The sequence below is a fragment of the Nuphar pumila genome, chromosome 16 (genome assembly GCF_984573655.1).
Source record: "Nuphar pumila chromosome 16, dmNupPumi1.hap1.1, whole genome shotgun sequence".
Classification (NCBI taxonomy): Eukaryota; Viridiplantae; Streptophyta; class Magnoliopsida; order Nymphaeales; family Nymphaeaceae; genus Nuphar; species Nuphar pumila.
In genome coordinates this window covers 62,382,129-62,409,812 of record NC_143264.1, presented here as the reverse complement: position 1 = coordinate 62,409,812, position 27,684 = coordinate 62,382,129, and the positions used below count along the sequence as shown (strand labels likewise).

Genomic DNA, 27,684 nt, shown 5'->3' with positions numbered 1-27,684 from the left:
TTTCTCAAGACTTCAAAAATCTGCCCGCGGGCCCACCAGTGACCCAACCCCAAGCTTCATTGGATGCATTGGGGGAGGGTGTGAAAGTGTCTTCCTGAGATCCAGTTTGCTGGTCCTCTGTGACTGTAGAAGGGCAATATCTCTACATCACCATCCCTTGAAGAATGGTGGCCCTCAACAGTCGCTAGGTTGTCACAATACATCAGAGTTTCTTGGTTGCGATCACTAAGGATTTCCTTGTTCTTAGGGCTGCGACGGGCTGGGGTCCCCTTCCTCCTGAATGACCTGTGGAGGGCTCATGCCACCCCTCTATTCTCTTTACTAGGGGCCCCCTCTGAAGGGGGTCTTAGCAGGCTTTTTGGTTCTAGATGAGATGTTTTGATTAATGAGAGAAAGACTCGCCCCATGATCAATTATGTGGGGACGAGTGGAATGGGGTGGGGTTGAGCAGTGGTTAGAGAATCCTGATGGGATTCCAGGTTCAATTCCAATTTTTAAGAGGCTCTGGCCGAGACAGCCTCTTCGTATCCAATCTCACCGTATTCGGCTCAGCGCCATCACTCTGCGGCGCCAGTGCTGCTGCTCGACGTTTTTGTGCTCCCGTATGTTGATCAGACGGAGGATGCAGGTCCTGATCTTTGCCAGAAACCTGAGGTGTTTCTCTGCTGAGGGGCTGGTTATGGGTCTGCCCCTTGCGAAGGTTGATAGTTCCTTTTTCCTTCGGACAGGGGACACCCTGGGTGGAGGCACCTTGCGGGGGGTTTCCTACAGCTTCTCCTTCCTCCCCATTCACTTGAAGGACCTCGAACTTGTTTCCAGGAGCCGAGCGGCCGTCTCTCTCGCCCTTCTGCGGTTTCGACGAGATACCTTAACCTGGGTCTATCCTTAGGAAGTTGCATCTTCTACCTTCTCTGTGACTTGCGGTTTCTTGCCACAGCGTTCTGCTATGTGGGAGATCGACCCACATATGGAACAATATTGTATATTGTTCTCGTATACGATTTCCTGCATGTAGGTTATCCCATTTTCTATCTCGATCTCTATTACCGGCGAAGGGTGGAAGACAAGAGAAACTTCAATTCTAACTCGGGCAAACTACCTCTGTTCCTTCGATTTGGTGTACACATCAATGCCAACAAATTCCCCCCTATGGCATCCACAATACTTTGCGAAAATGTCCTCCGACCACAGCTCTAGAGAAAGATCAAGCAGTTGAATCCAAATTGGAAGTGCGGTGTTGACCTCCAGTACAATCGGTGCTCCAGGCTTCCATCTATTGGTGACCAACGTCTTCCCCGCCACACGCCACGCTCCTTTATGGGTTATAATCTTAAAATGTTCCTCGCTCCTCACTGAAACCAGGAATAGCCCATCCTTGAGGGTGGCCAATGAGAGAACTGGCATTTGAGGCCACTGAGCCATTAGTGATTCGAACATGTATCGATACTGTATGCGTCGATCCTCTAGGCCGTCAGGGAAACCGACTATTACTGTTCATCTGAGGGGTTCCAGAAGCTGCTCGTATCGACTACCCAGGATAGTGATCTTAGGCTTGTCATTGTTGGAACTCACAATGAGGGATTTTATTGGACTTTGATCCTCTTTCCTGCATTCTCCTACAATGCTCCCCCAAGACGTAATCCTTGGAGGTTGTTCTGCAGGTGGTAGCTCTGAGTATTCACGGACAACCGTGGTCCTCCGAGAGCAGTGGGCTCGCCTGGGGGGGTGGGGGATGGGAGGGCATCCGCTGTTGCTGTCTCCCCTTCCTACATTCTCGCCTTTCCTCTCCCCTTCCTCCATTGCTCCAAGACCTCGCCATTTTTTGCTACATGGAAATTTTGATAATCCTTGTTTCTTTATTTGAAATTTTCGTTGAATTGTTAGATAAGGTCTTGAGAGAGTTTCTCTGTTCTCTTATTTATCCATCTTTGAGGAAGGAATGTAAACATGAGTCTTAAAATAGTTGTAAACAATATGCATGGAAGCAGCAGGAAAAGCCGAGTCTACCATGTCTGGCAGGAGCAGTTAGTGCATGTCACCTTGAGTTGGGACGCCCCAAGTTCGAATGGGATCGTTCGAATGTTGTATAACTGGTAGGGGTCTGCTTAACCCCAGCTTTCTCCTTCGAAAAAAAAAAAAACATAAATATCATGACGAAATCATGATACTTTGGAAAGACAAAAAAATATGTATACCGTTTAAAACAGTTAACAAAATATCATGATAATCATGAAAATAACATGATATTTGTCGCAAATAAGGGTGCACACCAACCTAGCCGAGCTTGGGCTCAAAAAGCTCGGCTCCTTCAAAAAAATATGTGTTTAAGCTTGGCTCAAACTCGAGCCAAGCCTGAACATTCAACGTACAAAATCAGCTTGGCTCAAATTCGAGCCTAACTGGGCTCAGCTTGAGCCGAGTTGATTTGTTTCCAAAATCATTTTTCAAACAAGCACAAATAGCAGGAATCGACAACACCGGACCTCATAAACAAGTGAACAAAGGCAAAACCACTTTTTGTGTCTTTTAGAAAACAAAAATTGTACACATCCTAATATTTGTCATTATACAACTACAAACTGAGCTTAATTGAGCTTAATCAGGTTTTAATGGTTGATCAAACTAGGCTCATTTATGTTTAACGAGCTTGAGCTCTTGTTCAAGCTCGAGTCGTTTACTTACCCGGACAAGTCCGAATCAAGCTCAAACTAGCTTGGCTCATTGTGCACCCCTAGTCACAAAGCGTGAGAGCATGCCCGATAAGAACGAGGTCCGAGGTCGATGACTACATGCACCTAGAATTTGAAATGACCACTTTATCCTTCAAAGTGGTGGCACGGTGCACTACTTTCAAATGACAGAATGTGCAATTTGGGATGCCACTGTCCCCAAAGATGTGTTAACGAAGGTTGCAGTGTTGCACTAACTTGCTCAAGGGGTCTCTGGTTTGAATCGCACGGGTTTATCCCCTGGCTTGCCTATAAAAGAATAAAGTAATTGAGATCCTGTGATCCTAACATTATTAAGGAAAATGATTGCCTGAACTGAGAAAAAAGTTGCCATCATCCACCAACTGTTTCAAAAGTCACCTCAAACATTTCTTCTGTTAATCTAGTGAACACTGCTTGTTATTTGCATTCAGTTTGTCTGGCAGGAGCAGTTAGTGGACGTTGCAAGTTAGAATCCCAATGGTATATGGTTGTATAACTGGTAAGGGTCTGCCTAACCACAATTTCCTTTAGGAAGGCATCACATAATTCACACCAAACGATTCTCTGCCTCATAAATTGACAGAGCACCTAGTTATGTGTTTTCAACATATCCATTGCCATAGATCCTCTCTCTCTCTTCAATTGTGCTTGAAGGGAAACTTATATCAAGACATTGATCCTACAGCCGCATATCTAGATCAAGTGCATGCAGAAATCTAGAAGCATATCACTCACTGGATCAAGCTGATACTGAAATCCCACAGTTTCTTTGCCAGCTCTGGATCTCTAGCATGGTGGCTGGGATTTGCTTCATTGGAATCACAAAAGTACTTGCCACTTACACCTTGGACTTGGGGACTCAATGCAACATAACATGTTGTAGCTGCTCCCTGTGAAAATATTCAAAATAAAACCAAATTTGTTATAAAGTTTTTCAATAGGAGATGCACGCAATGTGGTTCGAAAATCGACCAAAAGAGGTTCAAGTGCACCTGTTCCACGCTTTTCAATGTAAATTTGCTGATAACTTGGGCGATACCTGCAACGAAAATGGAAAAGTTAACCATCTTGAAGAACAACATGCCACCTATTATGAAAAGAAAAAGTGGTAGGGAAGTGCATAATTTTGTAGCATTGTGCATAAGATAATTTTTCCAATCAAAACGTCCACTTACAAAAACCAGCTAAGCAAATACTAGTTTCTGCAAACATTTGGATAGCAGTGCGCTCAGCCGAGGCTGCATTCGACAAGATTAACCATGTACTAGGGACCATTAACTTGATAATGGACTTGCAGAAAATTAGGCCCAAGTGAAGCTTTGAATTGGTGACCAGTGTTCACCTAATGGCATCCGACTCTTGCTACTTTCTTTCTCTCAAAAAAAAAAAAAACTCTTGCCAAGTGAATGATGCAAATCAGAACTCGACTCTTATTGTGGTTGTGGCTTCTCTTCAAGAGATAGTTGTCAACGATTTATCCTATTGGGCATATTTTTCTCTTTATACATCCCACTTGCCAATTTTAATTTAAGCCACCAAGTTGGAATTGGATGAGTTTTAATCATTCAATGGTACGTATTAATGATTGGTGAAAGGGCATAGTGAACAGAAAAAATCAAGCTCTAGAGCTAATGTAGTAAAAGGGCATGCACATGCATGTATTAAATGAAAAGGGAACCAAATGAACAATGAATCAAAGAATGAAGTAATAGGACAAATGCAATATAGAATGGATTACATGTCAGAGGTTACACAAATTAATTAAATGTTGGTGTTCTCTATTTCCCTTTGGAAATCCAAAAAGAAATTTGAGCAAACAGCCAATTTATGAATGAAAGATGTCATGTCGATACAAAGAGGTACCCAAACAAATAGCTTTTGCAATTGGTAGGATAATAGCGGTTCCAAATTGACAAGACCCTATCCAATGATATCCTTTCCTTATCAGTAAATATTAGCCAAAACCAAAAAAATCCATTTGAGCATGGGAATGAAAAGATGGAAAATGCTGGAATTCATCGAGTACTCTGTTTATAATGTTCAAAATCGCCAATGGCCTATGACTTAAATACATAGACAGTCTAAAGGTTAGTATGGTTGTATAGAGGGAAGGAACAAAAATAAAAAACCTGGTTTAGGAAGTCGAATCAAAACCTAGTCAGGTCAGTTGTAAAGTTCATGAGAGAAGTACAGGAGATCCTAATGGTACGATGATATACAACCATTTGAAACATGATTATAGAGAATACCACTCCGTTTAATTATTTCTACAAGCCCTTTTTCTGCTGAAGTAAGCAATTGATATAGTCCACGACAAACCAGTGCTGCAATCGAGCATCAGTCACGAGGAACGATGATAACGGTCTAGTCTAATAAACCCTAGCTCCAATATAGCATCACTTGAATAGGAAAAGCAACCAACAACCTTCATAAATGAAGCAAGATAACATAGCATTGTTCTAGGAACATCTTTCTCAAAATAGATTGTGAAGTATGGCCATGTTTGTTTCACCCCCAATCCGAACTATTCTCTCATTTGTGAGAATAATTCATCCAATGCCATTTCACACTGGTTTGCAAACGTGTGAAAGGTCTGAAATGCGTAAATGATTCACAAAAGGCCCTTTTCACATTGGTCGCAAATGTTAATTGTTTTTTCATGTAAATGGATCAAAATATTATTCATTTACTAGTATGCAGTGTGATTCCATTCCACGTCGGTAACCCTGTGAATTGGAATCACATTCTAGTTTTCAGATGTATAAATGATTCATTTGGCATTTGCACACATGCACAGACACATACCGATAAGCAACGTTCCTTATGTTATAAAGTGTAACATCCCGACATCTTAACCCAAATTTGAGGAATTTTTTTATTTTATTTTTTTTTAAACAACGGAAATAAGTAATACTATAAGGTTAAGTATTCCGGAACATTACCGTGGGGAGCAAAACCAAAACATTTATTTCATTTCATTATCAATGAATAATAACATCAAAAGTTTCTCAAACTATCCCTAGAACAGTATGTAAGGAAACGGCTTTGAATATATTAGGTTCAATAATGAACCAATACACATGCACATGAAGTGCGAATATACCCACTAAAAGGAAAAACACAAGCACATAATGTGCTAACACATAAACCCACAAAGGGGCAAAAATGCCTATAAGGCATAAGTTAATATTATTGAAGAGAGGAAGGGTGTAACACCCATTACATGGAGCAAAAGCTCCTCCAAAGGAGTGAATAAATTACAAGGGGGAGACCCCTATTTATAACAAGAGAGAAACCACATAGAGGGCTCACAAAGGAGTCGTTGGGAGCCCCCAACGGTCACATTTGTGACCGTTGGGGGCTCCCCAACGACTCTTTGGGGAGCCTCCCTAGGTGGCGCAAACCACAAAAATGAAAAAAGAAAAAGAAAAATAAAATTACAAACATATTCCAAATGGAATATGCGTAAAAAAGGGAAAATGACTAAACTACCCCTATGCCTAATAATAGAGAAATATATATTTTATATATATAATTAGGAAGATACATATGAATATATATCATATATGTATATGTACCATCCTTTATATATATAAAATATATATAAGATTACAAAGATTGAATGATACATTTTAACACCCCCCCCTCAAACTTTGCGTGGGGGAATGAAAAGATTGAAGAATGCAAGAGGAAGAATCTCAAGGCTTCAAGAGCCTTCAGTCCGAATGCCATTGAAATTTGCAAATGTCTTTCTCCAAAGTCTTTAACGATGAGCACCTTTCATGATCTATCCAAGGTACTTCTTTTCTTCTCATCTTCAAGATCCTGTGGAACAAATCAAGAAGAAGTCCAAGTAAAAGATATATTTGCACTTTAATCAAGTGAAATATTCCAAAAAAAGATGAATTAACCAAAAAATCATATGATATAATTCATCCAAAAGTAATGGTGCAAAAAGATATTTTATGCATAATTCATCACAGGATTTGATGGAACAAGATAATTATTTATGTATGCAAAATGATTTTAGAAAACCAATTTTTCATAATCATATACCATGTTGAAGAGAGAGTGGAAACAAATTACAAGAATGCATAATGCATTCATAAAGTCCAACATTGGACAAACATAACCTCATAACGAGGAATAACATAATGGTCCACAAGGGACACCACAAGAAGACTACGAAGAGGCATAAGTTGCACATAATTTATTGAATGATGGCAAAAAGGCCATAATGAGCATATGCATATAATATCATGAAATGAATCAACACCTAAAAGAGTCATTAATGATCATGCTCCAATCATACTTTAGTCAAGTAATATTATATGAACCGATAAGATAGAAAGACAAGTGTTATTGATTTTAGCAAGTCCTTTGAAAGCGATTTCAAGAGGGAAATGCTCAAAAGAGTGTATAAAACACAAGAGTTCAAGAGGTTTTAAGTTCACTAAGAGGCAAAAAAATGAGAGTTATTTTAGTAGAGAACCTTACACATTTAGGAACATCTCACTCAAATTATTGCAATTACAAAAACTCATTTTGCATATCAAATATAAAAGGTAACCAAAAAATCAATTTGATTTTAAAATATGCATATTAATGATATGATTCACTTGTATCTTTAAAAGACAAAATATGAATGAAATTTCACAAATTTCAACAATAATTCATCCATTACAAGCAACTACTTCATTAGTCCTCCAAAACCCACAAATCAAGTGTGTAAGCTACTAGATCAAAAACATAAATATAATGACATTAAAGGCCAAGGACACACACAACGGTGTGTAAAAGAACCTCTTGTCTATATGTAATAATACTTGAAATGAGTGCATCAACGATAAGAACAAGAGAATACACCCCAACATGGACCAAAAGCATCTCTTGTCTACGTAAAAATACACTCAAGACCAAGTATGTTCAGCTACTAGAACAAGAGTATCAAGTCAACCATGGGCTAAAACATAATACATCTCTTGTCTACATAAAATGACACTTGAAATGAGTGAAAGAAGCCAACCATGGGCATACATTTCAGCGACTAGAACAAGGACACAAATGCCAACATGGACTAAAATCACACACCATGGTGTGAATCAACGTGCATTGTCTACATATAATAACACTCAAGACAAGTGTGTTTAGCTACTAGACCAAGAGAACAAAGCCAACAAAGGGCTACCAATACACAATGGTGTAATAATATGTCTTATCTACATATGATGACACTTAGATAAGAGGTATAAGAGGAAAAGACTTTTGAGGCAATAAAACTTGTAATGACAAACATATAAATAAAACCTTGGACAATATTTTGAAAATAAATATGTGCACGTACGCACAACAAGAACACTTGGAACACTTGTGCACAAAAGCATGTAAAAGTACGAAATCACAAATGTGCAAATGCACTCATAAGATTCATAAGCAATAAAAGGTTGGGCAATAATCTCCAACACCCTTGAATTAAATATACCTTAAAACATTTAAAGTTCCAAGACACCATATATCCATCACATTTATATATAAATAAGAGCATCCATAAGATCAATGGCTAAAAGAAAATGAGTGACACACTCATAATTAGAGATCATATAACAAATCATTCTAGAGTCCCAAGGTGCCCATAACTCACCTCAACAACCATCTTTAATATGGTAATTGGACAATCTAAAATAACATAACACAAGGTGGCCTTAACTCACCTCAACAATCATCTCTAATATAACAATAAGGCCATACAAAAAGGATTGATGCATCATATAACTTGTGATGGATAAAAATAAATGTCATAAAAAGGCAATGAACACTTAGGGAAATCATTTTCCAAATATGTGATTTTACAAAGAGGGCCGATTCAAAGGTCCAACATAATTAATCAGAACAATATGTCTTATAATAATTTTGCATAAATACGAAATTATGTTCAATCATGATCATTATCAAAAGACTTAATAAACACAACATGAAATATTTAAGCAATGTCATGTGTGAGGACGAATTTGGAATAATCCAAGAATCAAATCAAGCCTTTATAAATTGCAATTATATGCATACCAAGATGTAGAATGGCAATAATCTTAAATGAGCAAATTTAGGACAACATGTAACAAGATATTGCGGAAGCACTTATAATGATAAAAGAAACAATCTCACAAGTCCACTAAGGGACAAAACAAGCCCTAAGAAAGGCAATATATATCATCTCTTTATTGAAAAGAGAGTACCATGTGAAAATGTCTATGAATAGACAATACGCATACAAGCATGAATACTTTATAAAAGAAGTGTACGAAGACACTCTCACAACACTTGAACAAAATACGCAAAAAGCATAATAATAGCAAACATGCAATAATGCATGTATTTTATAAAAGGAGCAAATGCTTGAGACTCTCAAGCTTTCACAAAGATGGTAATATTTAAAAAATCTCATAAAAAACCAATATTAAAAAGAAGCTTATAACAATCATGAAATATTCTCAAAGAGTATATACTCATAAGAAGATTCACAAGGATCAAAAGGCCTCTCAAAGAGAGATCCAACAAACAAAATTCTCAAATGAGGGTACATACGAAAGGAAGAGGGAAAACTTTATTAAAGTGGAGAAAATCCTAAAGAGAATACTAGGATTGCGTTATGGCATAAATCTATAAACAAAAATTCATAATATTATATGACTTAATAGATTATAACCAATGGCATGAATATGTTTTAAATAAACACAACATGAAATATTTAAAACATATGTAATAAGTATGCAACATTAATGAAGACCATAAATCTTATAATAAAACATATTCTTGAAATAGAATTGAAGAATGAAAAGAGAATAACCATATTTTATGAGATCATTTTTAAAACTTAATTCAACCGATATTATAAAAATGCCTTCTTAATCAAACATTGCTCGTATGAAAAAGAACTCATTAGGTAGGAAAATAAAACATCATTTTTCAAAGACACATGTTATTATGAAAAAACCTCATATAGGACATTTTAGAGGGTAAACACATACCTTTAATATGAAATAATTATGATGAGAGTACGTGAGCAATGCTACATCTCTCACAAACATTTTACTTCTAACATAACTTTCTTTAAAAAACTTATTTTTCAAGAAAAGACATACGAAAGAGAATAATATACAAAGTTCAATGGAATTGTTAAGAATCCAAACTCATAATGACATGGAGAACACATATGCAAAAACATATCTACTTCTTTATAATGCTCAATACTTAAAGAAATATAATGCATACCAAATATTTTTAAGAAGCAAAAGAGAGAAACACATATGCAAAAACATATCTAATTCTTCATAATGCATAATACTTAAAGAAATATAATGCATACCAAATAATTTTAAGAAGCAAAAGCGAGAAACGAGAACTTTACCATTCTTCTTTAAAATTTCTTGAATAGCACGCTTCCCAATGCAACAAAGAGCAACTCGATCCCAACCTGGCTCTGATACCATGTAAGGAAACGGCTTTGAATATATTAGGTTCAATAATGAACCAATACACATGCACATGAAGTGCGAATATACCTACTAAAGGGGAAAACATAATGTGCTAACACATAAACCCACAAAGGGGCAAAAATGCCTATAAGGCATAAGTTAATATTATTGAAGAGAGGAAGGGTGTAACACCCATTACATGGAGCGAAAGCTCCTCCAAAGGAGTGAATAAATTATAAGGGGGAGACCCTTATTTATAACAAGAGAGGAGCCACATAGGGGGCTCCCAAAGGAGTCGTTGGGAGCCCCCAACGGTCACATTTGTGACCGTTGGGGGCTCCCCAACGACTCTTTGGGGAGCCTCCCTAGGTGGCGCAAACTAAAAAAATGAAAAAATAAATTACAAACATATTCCAAATGGAATATGCGTAAAAAAGGGGAAATGACTAAACTACCCCTATGCCTAATAATAGAGAAATATATATTTTATATATATAATTAGGAAGATACATATGCATATATACCATATATGTATATGTATCATCCTTTATATATATAAAATATATATAAGATTACAAAGATTGAATGATACATTTTAACACAGTAAATCCAAAATCTCGATCCAATGCTTCATCCGGCAGTTGCTCATAAGCTCTACTCTTCACCTGAAAAATGATATATCTATAGGAATTAGACTACAACTGTCTAAGTAGGAATTACTGTAATTTTTCTTACAGGTATATCATGTGTCAAGTATGTGATGTGGGTGTCGTGCATGATTTTCAGCATATACAGAAACAAGTAAAGGAAACTACACAACAACTGTAACATGTATAAAACTTAGCCGACAATTTATAGCATTTAAGAAATTTTTCATGCAACAATTATAAGTGCTAGGCATGCAGAAACATTAAATTAGAAGCAAGTAACAAACCTTTAACCGGCATTAGAAAGTAAACACCATACACTCATTATCATGTAATGATTGAGGGAACAATTGAAATATGCATGATCTAATGCATAGCAGGAAAATGCATGACTTATGTGTAATGCATGAATCCTCTTATTATCTTTCATCAAGTTCCTTTGTCCATATGCATGCCCTATTAAATGCACACAACTTTAAGTTCCTCTTTTTAATTAATTATCATTGCCCGCGGATACACCAAACGGGTAAAATCACCGAGGTTAAATTAGGTTTTCAGGGTAGCTTAACACACAATTTGTATTTTATTACTGGGTTTCGAACTTAGCCCTCGACCGATATCAGGAAACAACACCATCCATCGAAATATTGAAAAATAGCATCCAATGTCGGGAACACCATGAAAAATAGCATCTACTGACGTCATTTTCTTGGTATACCAAAACAACAACTGTGTCAAACACACCACTCTCAGGCAAAGTGGCGGACTCTCACTAAAATCATGGTCAGGAGAAGAACCTCAATATCGGGTTCAGAGGACAAAAATAAAGTCCATGGAGTTTTTGTATCCTCACAGTCTCCCCAAAACTAGAACTCTAAGATCCCCATTCTCCAGATGGGAGATCCCAGAACGTATATTACATTGTTTTTTACTTTCTTTCTTTTTTCTAATTATTAATTCATCTCTTTTACATTTGCAAATCAACATGCAAAATTAATAACATAGGCTTGCACATCAGCATACAACCATAAGCTCGCAAATCAGCATGCGCAGCTCTTCACGGTCTACCACCCGTGGCAGCAAGAGAACAGTGCAATAAGGCAATAATATCAACTTCATAAATTTGCAAATCAACATCAAACATAAGCTCGCAAAACAGCATGTCAAGCTCTTCACGGGACCACAGCCCGTGGCAACACATAGAACAGTGCAATATAGTGCAATAAAAATAAAATATAATTTTTATGATGCATTTAAATAATTAAAGAAAGAGCAAACCAAAGCTCAAAGCTCTCCAAGCCTGTGATGATTCATTTAGATCAGTGTTGTGAAAAGCGTTGAGGCGTAGCGAGGCGCTCCACCAAAATCTGAGGCGAGGCGTAAGACTCGAGGCGCAAAGCGTAAGCCTCAAAAAAAAATTTATTGTATGATTAAAAACTCACTTTATAAGAGGAAACTCAGCATATCACACTTTGAAAACTTTATGCAAATCAAGCTTCTTAAAAAGTGAAAAATATTGTTTTCCTAATATAAAAATGGATTCTCCTGATGTGGGAAATGTGTCTTTCATGGCAAAAGAATTATACTTTGGTATTTTAATTGTATATTTTTTACATTAAATTTATGCATGCAATGATTTTTTAAAAAACAAGTTTTAAAATAATAAAGGCTTTAACTGCATTTTATGCATTCCTTCTATTTACTTTCTATCCCTACTGAATTTCCATTACTTTTCTTAAATGCTTCAGACTTCACGTACGTTCTTAGATTCTCGCTTCTCACTTTGCAAACAGCCTCATGCATTGACTTATTCCTACGGTAATAAAACAACGAAATGTAAGTAAGGATGTCAACGGGTCGGATCTAGGTTCGACTTAATCAGAACTGACCTAGTGGAATTCGGATTCAGATAAAAAGGGTAAAACTGAATCTGGATCCAACTAGTCCAAAACCCAGTATTTACACTTAAACCAATTCGGATTCAGATTTCAACAAAAAATTAGTATCGAACCCGATAAAACGGATTCGGGTTTGGGTCGGATATCGGGTTATACCCGAACAGCTGTCATCTCTACGGAGGCCAAAGCGAGCCTTCTATGTTCTAACCCTCCAGAACGCGCGCGGCTCCTTCGCTCACTGAGGTGGGAGCCAAAATTTCTAAGCGCCAGCAAGAAACCCTCACAAATCCCCCGCTGAAGCTCCGCCGCCGGACCTCCTCGCCCCTCCGGCCGATTACCATCCGGAAACCCTCGCCTGAGAGAGGCGCCAGTTCGGAAATCTTTCTGTCCTTTTTTTTGCATCGTCACTGAATCATTGCTCGGTTTCGCCTTTACCGATCGACAATCTCATCGAAGAGGAGCGCTCCCCGCGGGGAGAGCCGTAGGGCTTTGAGTTTATTGGATTCCAAGGGAGGGAAGCGGAAGAGAAGCTGTTTTGATGAAGGCGCTTAGGGTTTCGGAAGCGGAGCTATGCGTTTACTTGCATCCTGTGTCTTCTGGCAACGTCCTGCAAGCGCTCCATTGACAACTGAGCTCTTTGATCCTAAAGTAAGCGCTTTGAGTTTTCGCCCACTCGATCGTTTGTTTCATTTTTCTGAAAATCGAAGATAGTGATTCTTCTTTCAGTTTACGGTGAAAATGCTTTAGGAATGCGTATGATTCAGCACTTTACTAATCGATGAAAGGGGAAGTGATGGTATGATCGTAGAAGGGAGTTTTCCTTGGGAAAATTTATCTTTTCGCAGCAGAAATGTTTACGGTGAAAATGCTTTAGGAAATGCGTATGATTCAGCACCAACTTCGCAGCATAAATGTTTCAAAAGAATAAACATATATGCTTCAGAATTCTTGTAAAAACAATTGCGCCCCAAGCTTGCACCTTGAGGCACAGAGGGTCGCGCCTCAAGGCGAGGCGTGCCTTTTGCGCCTCAAGGCGCGTTTTTTATAACACTAATTTAGATTATCGATGCATCATACGCAAAAATCATAACTATATGCAATTTATACAATAATACCAACACGATTCCAAATGCACATTTATTCATACCAATATAACGATGTGCATAAGCTACCACAGTCATATGCATGTGTTCACCATCCATGTGAAATTGCTTTTATGTAATCACTTAACACACATGCAATTCATTCATGATTCATAAGTACATGAGAACATTTATGCAAGATTCTACATGCCAAACACACATCGATTTCATGTATGCACATGCACTTGAAACCAATTCATAAATGCACGATAATTAAACATGACCCATAAATGTAGGCACATGAAACTTTTCATTCATGACATATGTTAACATCCACCTACATGAACATAACCCAGACCTAGGAATGGAATTTCAGGGTTGCACACATTCATATCATGTATGCACCTGTACCAAAACAAACTTTGCAATAACATATTAACAGACATGCATTCATATCCATCAGGCCAAATCCAAACTAAAGCATAAGGAGAACTTCATTCATCAGATTAAGCCCACCATACTTATGTGCAGGTACTTCTATAATGCAGAAAATTCACGACATATTTGACCATGTGTAACTGAAATTTGATTTCTATACATTACATTTAAAACAGAAATCACAAATTAAATATTGGATTTACACTACATGAGTGCATGCCACACTGACATGTTTTTAATGGCATCTCTTTCAACGATCACTTCGTAGGGGAAAGCACAAAACAAGCATATTAATTTGGATCAGATTTATGCATTTAGACTTCTCTTAACAAGCAAAATATCATTCAAACGATCATCAAAAGGAAGAACCAAAAACATAGGCATAAACAGATGTCTAATAATCATGCAAAACTCATTTAGGCCATTCTGACATGTATTAGAATGCAGGGAAAAATTCTGCATGTATTAGAATGTAAGCACAAGGGAACACATAGAAGTAAGCACATTCTGGCATGTATTAGAATGCAGGGAAAATTCATTTATTTCTTTTTTTTTATCAATGTGGATTCATATCCATATATTTTAGGCTCGACAGACTATGTTGCCTTCCACATCCAATTGTCTGCATCATTCACCCATTCCAACATAAATTTAACAATTTCATAAAGTAAGCATTTTGATTCTTAATCCTGACACCTATTTGTTAAAATGTACCCATCAATTGTTGTAATTAAATATATTTTATATATATATAAGATGATACATATACATATATGGTATATATGTATATGTATCCTCCTATTTATATATATAAAATATATATTTTCCTTTTGTTTAGCCGTAGGGGTATTTTAGTCTTTTCCTCTGTTTTACGCACATTCACTTTATGAATGTGATTGTAATTTATTTTATTTTTCTTTTTCTTTTATTTTTATTTCTTTTTTTCTCAAGTACCAAAAGGTACCTTGGGGGGCCCACTCAAATAGACGTTGGGCCCCTTCCAACGGTCACATTTGTGACCGTTGGAGGGGCTCCAACGTCTATGAGTGGAGCCCCTCCAAGGCTCCTTTTTGTTGTTATAAATAGGGGCTCTCCCCTTTGTATTTCTTAATCTTTGAGGGAGCTCTTGCTCCATTGTAATGGGGTTTTTACCCCTTCTCCATTATTTCTTCAATGATATGCAACTTATGACTTTATGTCATATTTTTCCCTTTTTATGGGTTTTATGTGTTAGCACATTATGTGCTTGTGTTGTTTCCCTTTAATGGGTATATTTGCACTTCACGTGCATAGGTATGGGTTCATTATTGAACCCAATGTATTTCAAGTCATTTTCTAACATGGTATCAAAGCAAGGTCACGATGGGGTTGTCCTTGGGTGCAACGGAAAGCGTGTCGCTCAAGAAATGGTGAAGTATTCATTGCTCTTCCTTTTTGTTTTGAAGTTATTCGGTATGTATCCCTTTTATTAAAGTATTATGCATTTGAAAATATGTTTCTTGCATATAGTTTGTTCGTTTAATGGTTATGATAGTTGAATTATGTCTTTTCACATTTCGTATGCCCGTATATTTTAAAAATATCTCCACTCAAATTTGGTGAACTCGTTTGTTGTTCAAATATATAATTTGCGTCTATCGAACTACTCATCGCATATAATAGCAATTTATGTTTTTTAAAATTACCTTCAATTATGTGAGATTTATAATTCTTACATAAGTATCTCATGATTGACCTATAAGTTAATTTTTAAAATTATATATATGATTTCTTGCTAAAGTAATGATCTTTGCTTAAAATTTCTTAACTCTCATATGAACCCTAATTTGATTTGAGTTCCTCTTTTTTTTATTATGAATTTTAGTGCATTTTTTGAAAAATTTGATATAATCCTTATATGAAAATCTCTCACCTCTAAAATCTTTGTTGAATCCTAAAGTAGTTCTTGTTAATGATAACTTATAAGAACTCCTAAAAGTTTTTCAATGTTTCTTTTTTGAAAAATTGTTTATGATAAACCATTAGGAAAGATTTTTTAAAAGGAATTTCTCACACTACATAGAGTGCATAGTTCATCTATTGCATCCTTTTGGTATAAATGATTTCATTTTTTATCTTTATAAACTTGTTGGTTTGTATTTTTCATAAGGTTTCGAAACCTCTTAATAATATCTTTTAAAAATGCCTACATTGGCCATAATATGGTTTTCTTTGTCCTCAATTGCAATTGTTAAAGTTTGAGAATTTCAAGCATTGCTCTTTTTATAAAGTACATACTTGCTCACTTTTGTGTATTTTTGCATTTTGTGCACATTTGTTTCTCAAATATTTGCGCTTGTATGCATTCCCTCTTTTTTATGAAATACATGCCTTAGTGCATGTTTGTTTACACCTTGGTGTGTATTTGTTCAAGTATTGTATGAGTGCCTTCGTGCACATCTTTTATAAAGCCTTTTGTGCTTACATGTGTATTGTCTCTTCGTAGACATTTTTGCATTATGGAGCCTTTATGCACATTTCTTTTTGTGAAAAATATAATGAATTTAGATATTGAGTCCTTTTTAAATCATTGTAAGTGCTTTTAGCACTTTGTATGTTTCCGCATATCTCATCACAATCAAAGGATTTTTTAAAAAATTGTTTTATGGGACTTAATCCCTAAATCTATAAATTTTCAAGTGTTTTAAATATTCTTTCCTTGAGTATTGTGTTAAAGCCTTCTTTGTGAACCATTACGGTTCCTATGATTTCTTTGATTAAAAGCTTGATTGTCTTGATGAATTCTTTATGTTGTTGTGTTTATTGCTTAATAAGTCTTTTTTGGTATAAATGACTTGTTTGAAGATTAAGCATAATTTGTGTTTATGCAAAATTGTTGTTATAAAGCACATTATTGATTATTGGACCTTTTTTAATCGGTCATCTTTTCTTTGAAAAATGTTTCCTAAAGTGTTTATAGCCTTTTTGTGGCATTTATATTTGTCCATCACATGTTATTTAATGCATCATTGTTTTGGCCTTATTATTGTTTTATTAGAGATGTTTGTTGAGGTGAGTTATGGGCACCTCGTGTTATATCATTTTAGATTGTCCAAATTGCCATATTATAGATGGTGGTTGAGGTGAGTTATGGGCACCTTGGGACTCTAGAATGATTTGGTATATGATCTCTAATTATGAGTGTGACACTCGTTGTTATGTCTTTTTAGATTGTCCACTTACCATATTATAGATGGGGGTTGAGGTGAGTTATGGGTACCTTGGGACTCTAGAATGATTTGGTATATGAGTGTGTCACTAGTTTGATGTTGGCCATTGATCTTATGGATGCTCTTATTTATATATAAATGTGATGGATATATGATGTTTGAAACCTTAAAATGTTTTAAGGTATATTGAAATCAAGGTTTTAGGGATTATTGCCCAACCTTCCATTGTTTATGAAAATTATGAGTGCATTTGCACATTTGTGATTTTGTGTTTTTTTGCACAAGTGTTTCATATGTTCTTGGTGTGCGTATGTTCACACATTTATTTTCAAGAATTTTATTTTATCGATTATAGTATCTTGTTGAAGATATTTTTTTACATGCATGTTATTGTTATGAGAATTCATTTTAAAAGGAGTATTGTTTTATTCGAGGTTTATTTTCATTACAAGTTTATTGCCTCAAAAGTCTTTTCCTTTTATGTCCATTATCTAAGTGTCATCATATGTAGACAAGAATTTTATTACACCTTCGTGTGTTTTTAGCCCTTTGTTGGCTTTTGCTCTCTTGGTCTAGTAGCTGAACACACTTGTCTTGAGTGATCTTATATGTAGACAAGACACGTTGATTCACACCATCGTGTGTGATCTTAGTCCATGTTGGCGTTTGTGTTCTTGTTCTAGTCGCTTAGATGTATGCCCATGGTTGGCTTATTCCACTCATTTCAAGTGCCATCTTATGTAGACAAGAGATGTATTATGTTTTAGCCCATGGTTGGCTTATTACTCTTGTTCTAGTAGCTGAACATACTTGGTTTTAAGTGTATTTTTATGTAGACAAGAGATACTTTTTAGTCCAATGTTGGCATGTATTCTCTTGCTCTTGTCGTAGATGCACTTATTTCAAGTATTATTATATGTAGACAAGAGGTTCGTTTACACACCTTTGTGTGTGTCTTTGGCCTTTAATGGCTTTATATTCTTGATCTAGTAGCTTATACACTTGATTTATGGGTTTTGGAGGACTAATGAGGAAGTTGTTTGTAATGAATAAACTATTATTGAAATTTGCAAAATTACATTCATGACTTGTATTTTTCAAGTAAATCATCTTTTTGATATGCATATCAAGTTGATTTCTTAGCATTTAATCTATATATTAAGTGCTTATGGTTTTTGCCACCCTTATATGTAAAATGTTTTTTTTTTTTTCTTAAGTGTGACTTTCATAAATGTTTTAAAAAAAAAAAAAAACCTTGTAAACTCTTGGGTTTATTTTGCCTAAAGTATGCTTGGAGACTTCGTTTCTCTTATTTGGAACTTCACTACATGTTTGAAGCATGTTTTAGTTCTTTGAGTATTAATTCATATAATGATTCGTATATGCATATGCTCTTTATGGCCTTTTTTGGGCTCTCATTCAATAAAGCATATGTGTGTTATGCCTCTTCGTAGGCTTCTTGTGGTATCCCTTAGTGGATCTTTTTGTTATTCCCCATTATGGGGTTATATTTGTCCAATGGTGGACCTTATGAATGCATTATGCATTCTTGCAATTTTTGCATAATTTGCTTCCGCTCATTTTGTTTTAACATAATGTATGATTTAGAAACTTTGGTTTTCTAAATTTTTCGTTTCATACTAAAGTAACTATCATATTATGCATAAATTTTGCACTTTCTTAGGAATGTTTCTTTTTTAGTAAAGTGCAAAGATATTGTTTACTTGTTCTTTGTTGTTTTCTTTTCTCAGGATCTTGGAGATAGGACAAAGGGAAGTACCCCGGATGGTTCGGAAAATGGGTTCATCATTTGAAGACAATTGGAGGAAGGCTATTTCAAGTTTCATTGCATCCTTGCCGAAGCCTCTTGGAGTCACTGAAGCCTCGTGGAGTTTTGCCCTTTTTTCAATCTTTTCGTTTCCCTGCAAAGCTTGAGGGGGGGGTGTTAAAATGTACCCATCAATTGTTGTAATTAGATATATTTTATATATATAAAAGATGATACATATACATATATGGTATATATGTATATGTATCCTCCTATTTATATATATAAAATATATATTTTCCTTTTGTTTAGCCGTAGGGGTATTTTAGTCTTTTCCTCTGTTTTACGCACATTCACTTTATGAATGTGATTGTAATTTATTTTATTTTTCTTTTTCTTTTATTTTTATTTCTTTTTTTCTCAAGTACCAAAAGGTACCTTGGGGGGCCCACTCAAATAGACGTTGGGCCCCTTCCAACGGTCACATTTGTGACCGTTGGAGGGGCTCCAACGTCTATGAGTGGAGCCCCTCCAAGGCTCCTTTTTGTTGTTATAAATAGGGGTTCTCCCCTTTGTATTTCTTAATCTTTGAGGGAGCTCTTGCTCCATTGTAATGGGGTTTTTACCCCTTTTCCATTATTTCTTCAATGATATGCAACTTATGACTTTATGTCATATTTTTCCCTTTTTATGTGTTAGCACATTATGTGCTTGTGTTGTTTCCCTTTAATGGGTATATTTGCACTTCACGTGCATAGGTATGGGTTCATTATTGAACCCAATGTATTTCAAGTCATTTTCTAACACTATTGTTATAAACATATATATATATATATATATATATATTACACTCAATAGAGATCAATGATATCCCTGTAGGACTAATCAAAATAGATTTCCAGAATCCTTTGATGAAACAACAAACTCAATTATCACAGATCCTCTCTTGAAGTCCAACAAAAGTGTAGCTATCATGAATATTTTATAGAAATCAGTAATAAAAAAATCGACATTTCCAGGGCCATGCTTTTACATGTATACACTTGAATCAAAGTTCCTATTGTGGACTAATTACACAGAAACAATACATCATTTAACAGAGATTAACGTTCTAAGCAAGAAGCTTAGCTTAGGTATTGAGATTACCCAAAACCCCCAATTTAGTAACCCTTAACTGAAAATAGACCCCATTTTTTTTTCGATCATGGCAGTCGGAACCCCCAAATCGGTTGATTTGGGGTTTCCGACAACCCTCATATCCTCCTCCCATTCCCTTATTCGTGACAACCGAAACCCCCAAATCAAAGATTTGGGGTTTCCGAAGTGGGATTTACCATAATCCCCAACTATCACAACCCAAGCACAATCAATAACCCACAAAAAAAACACAGCATCCTACCTGTTCTGGCGAAGAGTAGGTGGCTGTTGCGGTCGGGAAGATCGTCGGCGTCGGTTGCTCCTGCTGGCTCGCGCAAAAACGAGGGGGAGATGAGAGTAGAGGTGGGATTTGTAGGTGGGTGGCCCCCCGAAAAGGAAGGACCCCCGGTGGCTGCACATCCCTCCTCCTCCAACCTCCTCTCTCATCGCGTTAGGGTTCAAAAATGAACCCTTACGCTCGTTTTATCGGATGTGGGGTTGTTGTTGTTGTTGTTTTAACTTGTAATTCACATTTTAACGCATGCCCCTTTTTTCATTTTAACGCACCAATGGGTGCGGGTTTGGTTCGACCGAACCCGTGACCCATTTTTCGGTTTGGGTCCTCCTTTTGGAACTTGTCCCGGATCCATTCACAAGTCCGAATTTTCTTTTCAAGTATAGGTATTTAAATTTTTTTATTTTTTAATATAGAACCATATTAAATTACTTTAGGTCTAAGTTCATTATTGTGGATCTTTACTCATTTATTATGGATCCAAAATCCATTATGCTCATAAAACTCATTAAGAAATTCGGATCTAAGGATCTGAAATTTTCTTCATATTAGGATTTGGACCCATGGATCCAAATTACACTATCATGGATTCCAAGTGACTTATAATGGATCCAAGTAAATTTTAATTGGTTTCCTACTCTTTTTACCTCTCCGTTGTGCGGGATCCAAAAACAAATATTGTGGGTCTAAACTTCGCATAAGCTACTACGGATCCTATGAAAGTGTTATCGATCCGATGTAGAAATTTTCCTCATAAAAATCCGGTTTCAACGTCATGCATCAACTCCATTCGTCCTGGATCGAATATCCAATATGACCCTGATATGGAGGATCCAATATCAGAGATCGGATCCATTTGCCTAAAATCCCTTATTGGTTATCAAATTAAAATATTCGTGATCCATTATCTAAGATTTGAATGGAATATCGAAGTTATGAACAGGGTATTTAGGATCCAACATTGAAGATCCAAATAAAATATCCGATATCCGAATACAAATAACACATACAACAATAAAAATATCCTTGTACCAGCTCAAGGACATAAATTTCAAGTTAATTTATCGGATAAAAATCACGGGTATTACATAAAGAAATCATATGATTAGAGGCATAATCAAGATCACAAATAGTACTATATTTGACTGAACCATATCTTATGTTACTTTACCACATAACAAGCATTAAGGGTTCAACCAAATATAAGGAAGATATAGCTTACTGTTCATGATACTATGATAACGCAAAAGATTGGTGGCAATAGATCCAGGATGTAGTGAATTAGCAGTTATCTGCACCCCTTCTTCCTGTTTCAAACATCAGAAAAGAGACTGAAAATTCTGTCATGAAAACCAATTTCAATACAAGAAAATAGACTGGAAATTATTTTTTTATAACAGAGACAAGTGGGTGGCAACTGTAGCTCAGCAGTATATTCCAGTATGGCAGGTCTCCTGACACTGTGGCACCGGTTTCCATGTGTCATAGGCCATTTGAGAGAACAAATATGGGGTAGATAGAAGGTTAACCAAATAGAAAATGCATCAACACCCACATGAAGATATACAAGCATTTTTTCACATTTTTGGGTTTCCTACTACTACTGTTCTTGTATGAAAGAATCAATCAGACCATAGGCAGAATCCACAAATTCCTTAATGCCTCAAATATCTTCAGTAGCCTCATTCCCAGAAAGAGTCCTAGTGTCGCAGAAATTATGAGTTCTGGATCATGTTCAGCAGTGTTTGATTATATGAGATTTATGAAACATGGTTTGATCTATCTTTGGTCCAACATCAGGACCATCAGCCTTTTTTTCTTTTAACAAAGGAAAATTCACTAATAATTTGGACTCTTGGGTTTCACCATTCTATCTTAGGCTAATTTATCCAAAGTATATGACATACAGTGAGAGTTCCTCAGGCTAAGGAAATGAAATTGGCATCACCAGGTTCAAATCATGTGCTGGAAACAATAAATTAGTCACAGGAGCACTGTATCATAAAATCAGTGCAGCAAACATTAAGGGTATGTTTGGTTGCATGTCATGTGATTTGGAATCACATGAGATGGAATCAAATGTGATTTGAAGTCATATGATTTTAAATCACATATTCCACCATGTGATTTGCTATCACATGAGATTCACTTCAAATGTGATTTCAAATCACATTCCATTTCTCATTTGCATGAGATTCCAAATTGCATGTTTGGTTAGCTGTGCAAATGAGATTCATTCTCCATGAGATTCGAAATCACATGTTCGGTTAGCTGTGCAAATGAGATTCATTCTCACATTTGCATGAGATTCTAAATCACATCTGTATCCAACCAAACATACCCTAAAACAGGTAGAAAAAAATTTGACCACATCACAGTGTAAGGAACTAGCATTTGTCCTTTTATCACAAGTTGAAATAAAGATCATGGAAAAGAATCATAATGCATTCAATGAAAGCAGAAAGAAGACATTTTATCATGTGCATTTCATAAGTAACATTTAAGGAAATAACACCTTTAGACGTCTAGAAAGCTCATTTGTGTGCAGTATATTGGCAAGCTTTGACTGTCCATATGCACCAATGCTACCATACCTGCACATTTAACAATGTTAGAAGAAAAACCTAATCATGAAAAAATTTGGTTTCAACATTCTTCTGAGAGCCCCTGAGAATTCAGGGGAAGGAGTCATTCTAAATTTTACATTCATAATTAAAAATCAAACAGAACTATATCCTCTTGACAATTTGGATCACAAAATAAAATTACTATAGTCTATCGAGAAGAAGCAATGTATCATTGGTGCAAATCAGCCAAAATATAGAAATATTACACAACACTTACCCTGATTTATCATTTATTTTATCAAACTGAATCCCCTCTTTGTATGCAAATCTGTGTCCCTCAGAAGAAACATTGACAATTCTTCCTTCTATATTACTTTCACGGGCTGTAGTTTTCATCTTCTCCAACAAAAGATCTGTCAAAAGGAAATGGCCTGCAAAGAGTATGATGAAGAGTTGAAGACCTATTAGCAGGTTTACACTTTGCAAAACAATATCCATGCTAACTCAGAAACAATTACCATCTACTGTTAAAACATTGGTAAACAGCTAAATATCCCTAACTCTTTCAAAGTAATTATTAGGTTCACTTAGTTTTGTCACCCTTTTCAGTAGATAACCTCATCCTTATACCGGCACTTATTGAAACACGGCATGTGGACAATATTTTTTCTTCTTTTTTCACTGCATAAAATGGAGAAGACACCAGTGGCAGAAAAAAAATAAAACAAAAAAATTCCCTTAGATACATGTAAACTAGATGATGAATAAATATTAACATTAAGAGATCTTTGAGATGGATACATATGCAAAGCACCAATCGAAAAATGAAAACAAACTGTAAAACTATTGTTTGTGCCTCAGAAGTGCTGAAGCTATTTCGAACCTGAACTTACCAAAGTAGAAAATGTGCCCTTTATCGATAATTTCAAGAAATAATTGTTTTTATAAAGCATTCTATTAAAACAAGCTGATTTTCAATACATTTGATAAAACTATCTAAAGGTATGCTCAGGTGTGAATGGGTTTAAACTAATGCATGAGACACACACACACACACAAGCACGTTGAAGACGAAAACAAGGAAAACAAATGAAACACTTTTACGTGGTTCGGCTATGCCTACATCCACGGCTCTCCGTCTCTCAACAGTCCATGAGAGGTTGGTTCCTTTTATAACTCAGCTTTTACAAAATCAGGAAATCAGGATGGACTTTTCCTGATTGACAGGTCTCCAGCTATCATAGCAATTTTTTAGGTAATGGAGACTACAAGAGGTTTTATCTTTATCTCTAAAACAAGTTCTCATCTCCAACATTGACTTTATCTTCTTGGATAACACTGGACAGTTTTGACTCTGAGCTGGATCATTTGATGAACCATTTGGAATCTGTAACAGGTGCATTGGGGTCATCACGCTGTCCTTGTACTGGATCTGAAGTCGGTCCAAGATCCGGTCCCGGATCAGATTCTTCAACATGACCCCTCAAGCTAATCTCCTTGAGATTCAGCTTGTCTCTTAGATAAATAAATCTTTGTCTGCCCAAAGGATTGGTGAGGATATGAGCTAGTTGTTCCTCAGACGGAATGAACTTGACGTCAACTTATTGTTTTGCCACTTTTTCTTTGACAAAATGAAAATCTACTTCTATATGTTTGGTTCTGGCATAAAAAAACAGATTGGCAGACAAGTAGGTTGCTCCAAGGTTGTCGCGCCATATGACTGAGGATTTAGATTCCTGTATGCCAAGCTCGGACATTAATTGTTGCATCCATAGGAGTTTCGAGACTCCTCCGGCTAATGCTTTATACTCAGACTCTATGTTGGACTTAGCAACAGTTTGTTGCTTGGAGGACTCCCACGACAATAGATTCGAGCCAAGATAGGTTAAGTATCCATTTGTAGATCTTCGATCATCTGGGCATCCGGCCCAATCTGCATCAGTGTACTCCGATAGCACACAACTATTGGATCTGGATATCCAAAGGCCCAAATTGATGGTATCTTTAAGATACCTTAAGATATGTTTCACAAGTAGCCAATGAGTATCTGTTGGATCATGCATGAATTGGCATGCCTTATTGACTTCATATGATATGTTTGTTAAATTATATTACCAGAATCTTGTAATCTTATATATTTTACATATATAAAAAGGATGATACATATACATATATGATATATATGTATATGTATCTATCCACTTATATATATAAAATATATATATTTCCTTATTTTAGCCATAGGGATAGTTTATGTTAAAAGATGAACTCCAGATTTACCTACGCAAGGAGGAAAACAAATGATAGAGAAAAGGGGCTGCAGAAGGTCACGGCTAAATTCGTTCATGCGTGACTGATCTATTCAGTAATACGTATATGAAGTTATTACAAAAAATTAGGGTACAGAAATACCCTTTAATGAACAATTATAATTACAACATAACACGGCTTCTATATGGATACGGGTCTACATTGAATCCAGATCCGTAAACTACTTATTTTCACCCTCCCTCAAGTTGTACATGATCTTGGATCATGAACAACTTGCCTTTTAACATTCAAAACCTGTCCTTTGTTAATCCTTTTGTGAATATGTCTACAACTTGCTCTTTTGTTCAGACAAAATTGGGCTCAATCTCTTTTTTTTCGACCTTTTGCCTTACAAAATGTTGGTCTATCTCAATGTGTTTTGCCTGACTATGATAAATAGGATTGAAGGACATATTAATGGCACTTTGGTTGTCACATGGTAAGAGTGATCGAGCAATCGATTCTCCTATCTCTGTGAGGAGATGTCTTATCCATGTAGCCTCTGCAGTTGCGGCAGCCATCGATCTGTATTCGGCCTCTGTGCTCGATCTAGCTATGGCTTTCTGCTTTCTACTGTTCCAAGAAACTAGGTTTGACCCGAGGAAACTACAATGATACGTTCATTTGGATCCCCTGTCCAATCAGTGTCAATATAAACAATCATCCCATGTGCACCTTGATTCAGTTCACTTTTTTTGTACACAAGTCCATCGCCGACAGTGCCTTTTAGATATCTTAGTATTCTCTTGATTGCCTCCATATGTCATGTACGAGGCTCATGCATAAATTGAGATACCTGATTGATTGAATACACTATGTCAGGTCGAGTGAATGTTAGGTATTGTAACATACCTACTATGTTGCGGTATCCAGTAGGATCTTCATATAAGTCTCCCTCTTTAGAGCTCAGTTTCTGATGTATGATACTTGGGGTTGCCAAGGGTCTGTAATTCATCATATCTGCTCTACTGAGAATATCCACAGTGTACTTGTGTTGAGTGAGAGTAAGAATATCACATGTCTTGTCGACTTCCACCCCAAGAAAATATCGTAGATCTCCCAGATCCTTCATTTTAAATTTCTGATTCAACAATTTATTTACTTCCTCAGTATGAGTTTCGCAGTTTCATGTAATGATGATGTCATCTACATATATCAATAGGAGTGTGGTCATATTGCTTCTTATAGATGAATAATGAATGATCAAGAAGAGACCTAGAGAAGCCATGTCTTCGTATTTCAAGGAAAAAACTCTCGAACCAAGAACGAGATGCTTGTTTCAAACCATATATCGCTCTTTTTAATCTACACACGTATTGATTAGCATCTTGTTCTGTCTGTGGGCTGCTCCATATAAACTTTCTCCTTTAGATCTCCATGCAAAAAGGCATTTTTAACATCTAACTGACTTAATGTTCATCCATGTTCAACAGCTAGACCCAACACAATTCGAATGGTCCCCATTTTCACAACAAGGTCAAAAGTTTCATCAAAATTCTACCCTTGCTCTTGTGTGAATCCTTTGGCAACAAGTCTAGCTTTGTACCTTTCAATACTCCTACCAGGTTTATATTTGATCTTATACACCCATTTCGATCCAACTACATTTCTATTGAGTGGTCTGGGAACAACCTCCCAAGTACCACATTCATGTAAGGCTTCCATTTCTTCATTCATCGTTTAAATTCACTTCTTTGAGTTAGCAACTTGATAAAATATGAGAGGCTCATCTTCTTTGTTTATGGTTGTCAAAAACAATTGAAAATCCAATGAATTTTTTTTGTAGCTGACCCATTTGTCAAATAGGTGTCGAGCCCGAGTAGACCTCTTGACAGCCAACGTCTACGAGGAAGTAGGAGGCACATTAAGGTCCGGACAGGAAGTAACGACGGGTGGAAGTTCCTTTTGACGTCGGTTGTAAACGATGCCCTTATACCTTCCTGTTTCCAAGGGTTGTGCAACAACCTCTTCTGATTGTAATGCATCTTCTGACTCCTCACATGTTTCCTTCTAACTGCAGTCCGGAGGGCATTCATTATTAATGTTGGAAAAGAGTTCGGAGCTTAGCCATGGATAATATACCTGATGCAGGGCAGGACCCAATTGGACCCATCATGCCACCTGATCCACCACAAAGGGCAAACAATCGA

At 36.3% G+C, this 27,684-nt stretch overlaps 1 protein-coding gene across 1 annotated transcript in view; it reads right to left on the bottom strand.

Moving 5' to 3' along the window:
- Positions 1 to 3,097: 3,097 nt before the first annotated feature.
- The window catches only part of LOC149813341 (short-chain dehydrogenase TIC 32, chloroplastic-like), a 43,375-nt gene continuing 18,788 nt past the window's right edge, over positions 3,098 to 27,684 (bottom strand). The window contains exons 4-8 of the mRNA XM_089991935.1: positions 23,502 to 23,655; positions 23,173 to 23,251; positions 21,880 to 21,964; positions 3,704 to 3,750; positions 3,098 to 3,601 (exon numbers count right to left, since the gene is read on the bottom strand). Coding sequence (XP_089848061.1) covers positions 3,443 to 3,601; positions 3,704 to 3,750; positions 21,880 to 21,964; positions 23,173 to 23,251; positions 23,502 to 23,655 — 524 coding nt within the window. The 3' untranslated portion in view covers positions 3,098 to 3,442. The remainder of the gene's footprint in view (positions 3,602 to 3,703; positions 3,751 to 21,879; positions 21,965 to 23,172; positions 23,252 to 23,501; positions 23,656 to 27,684) is intronic.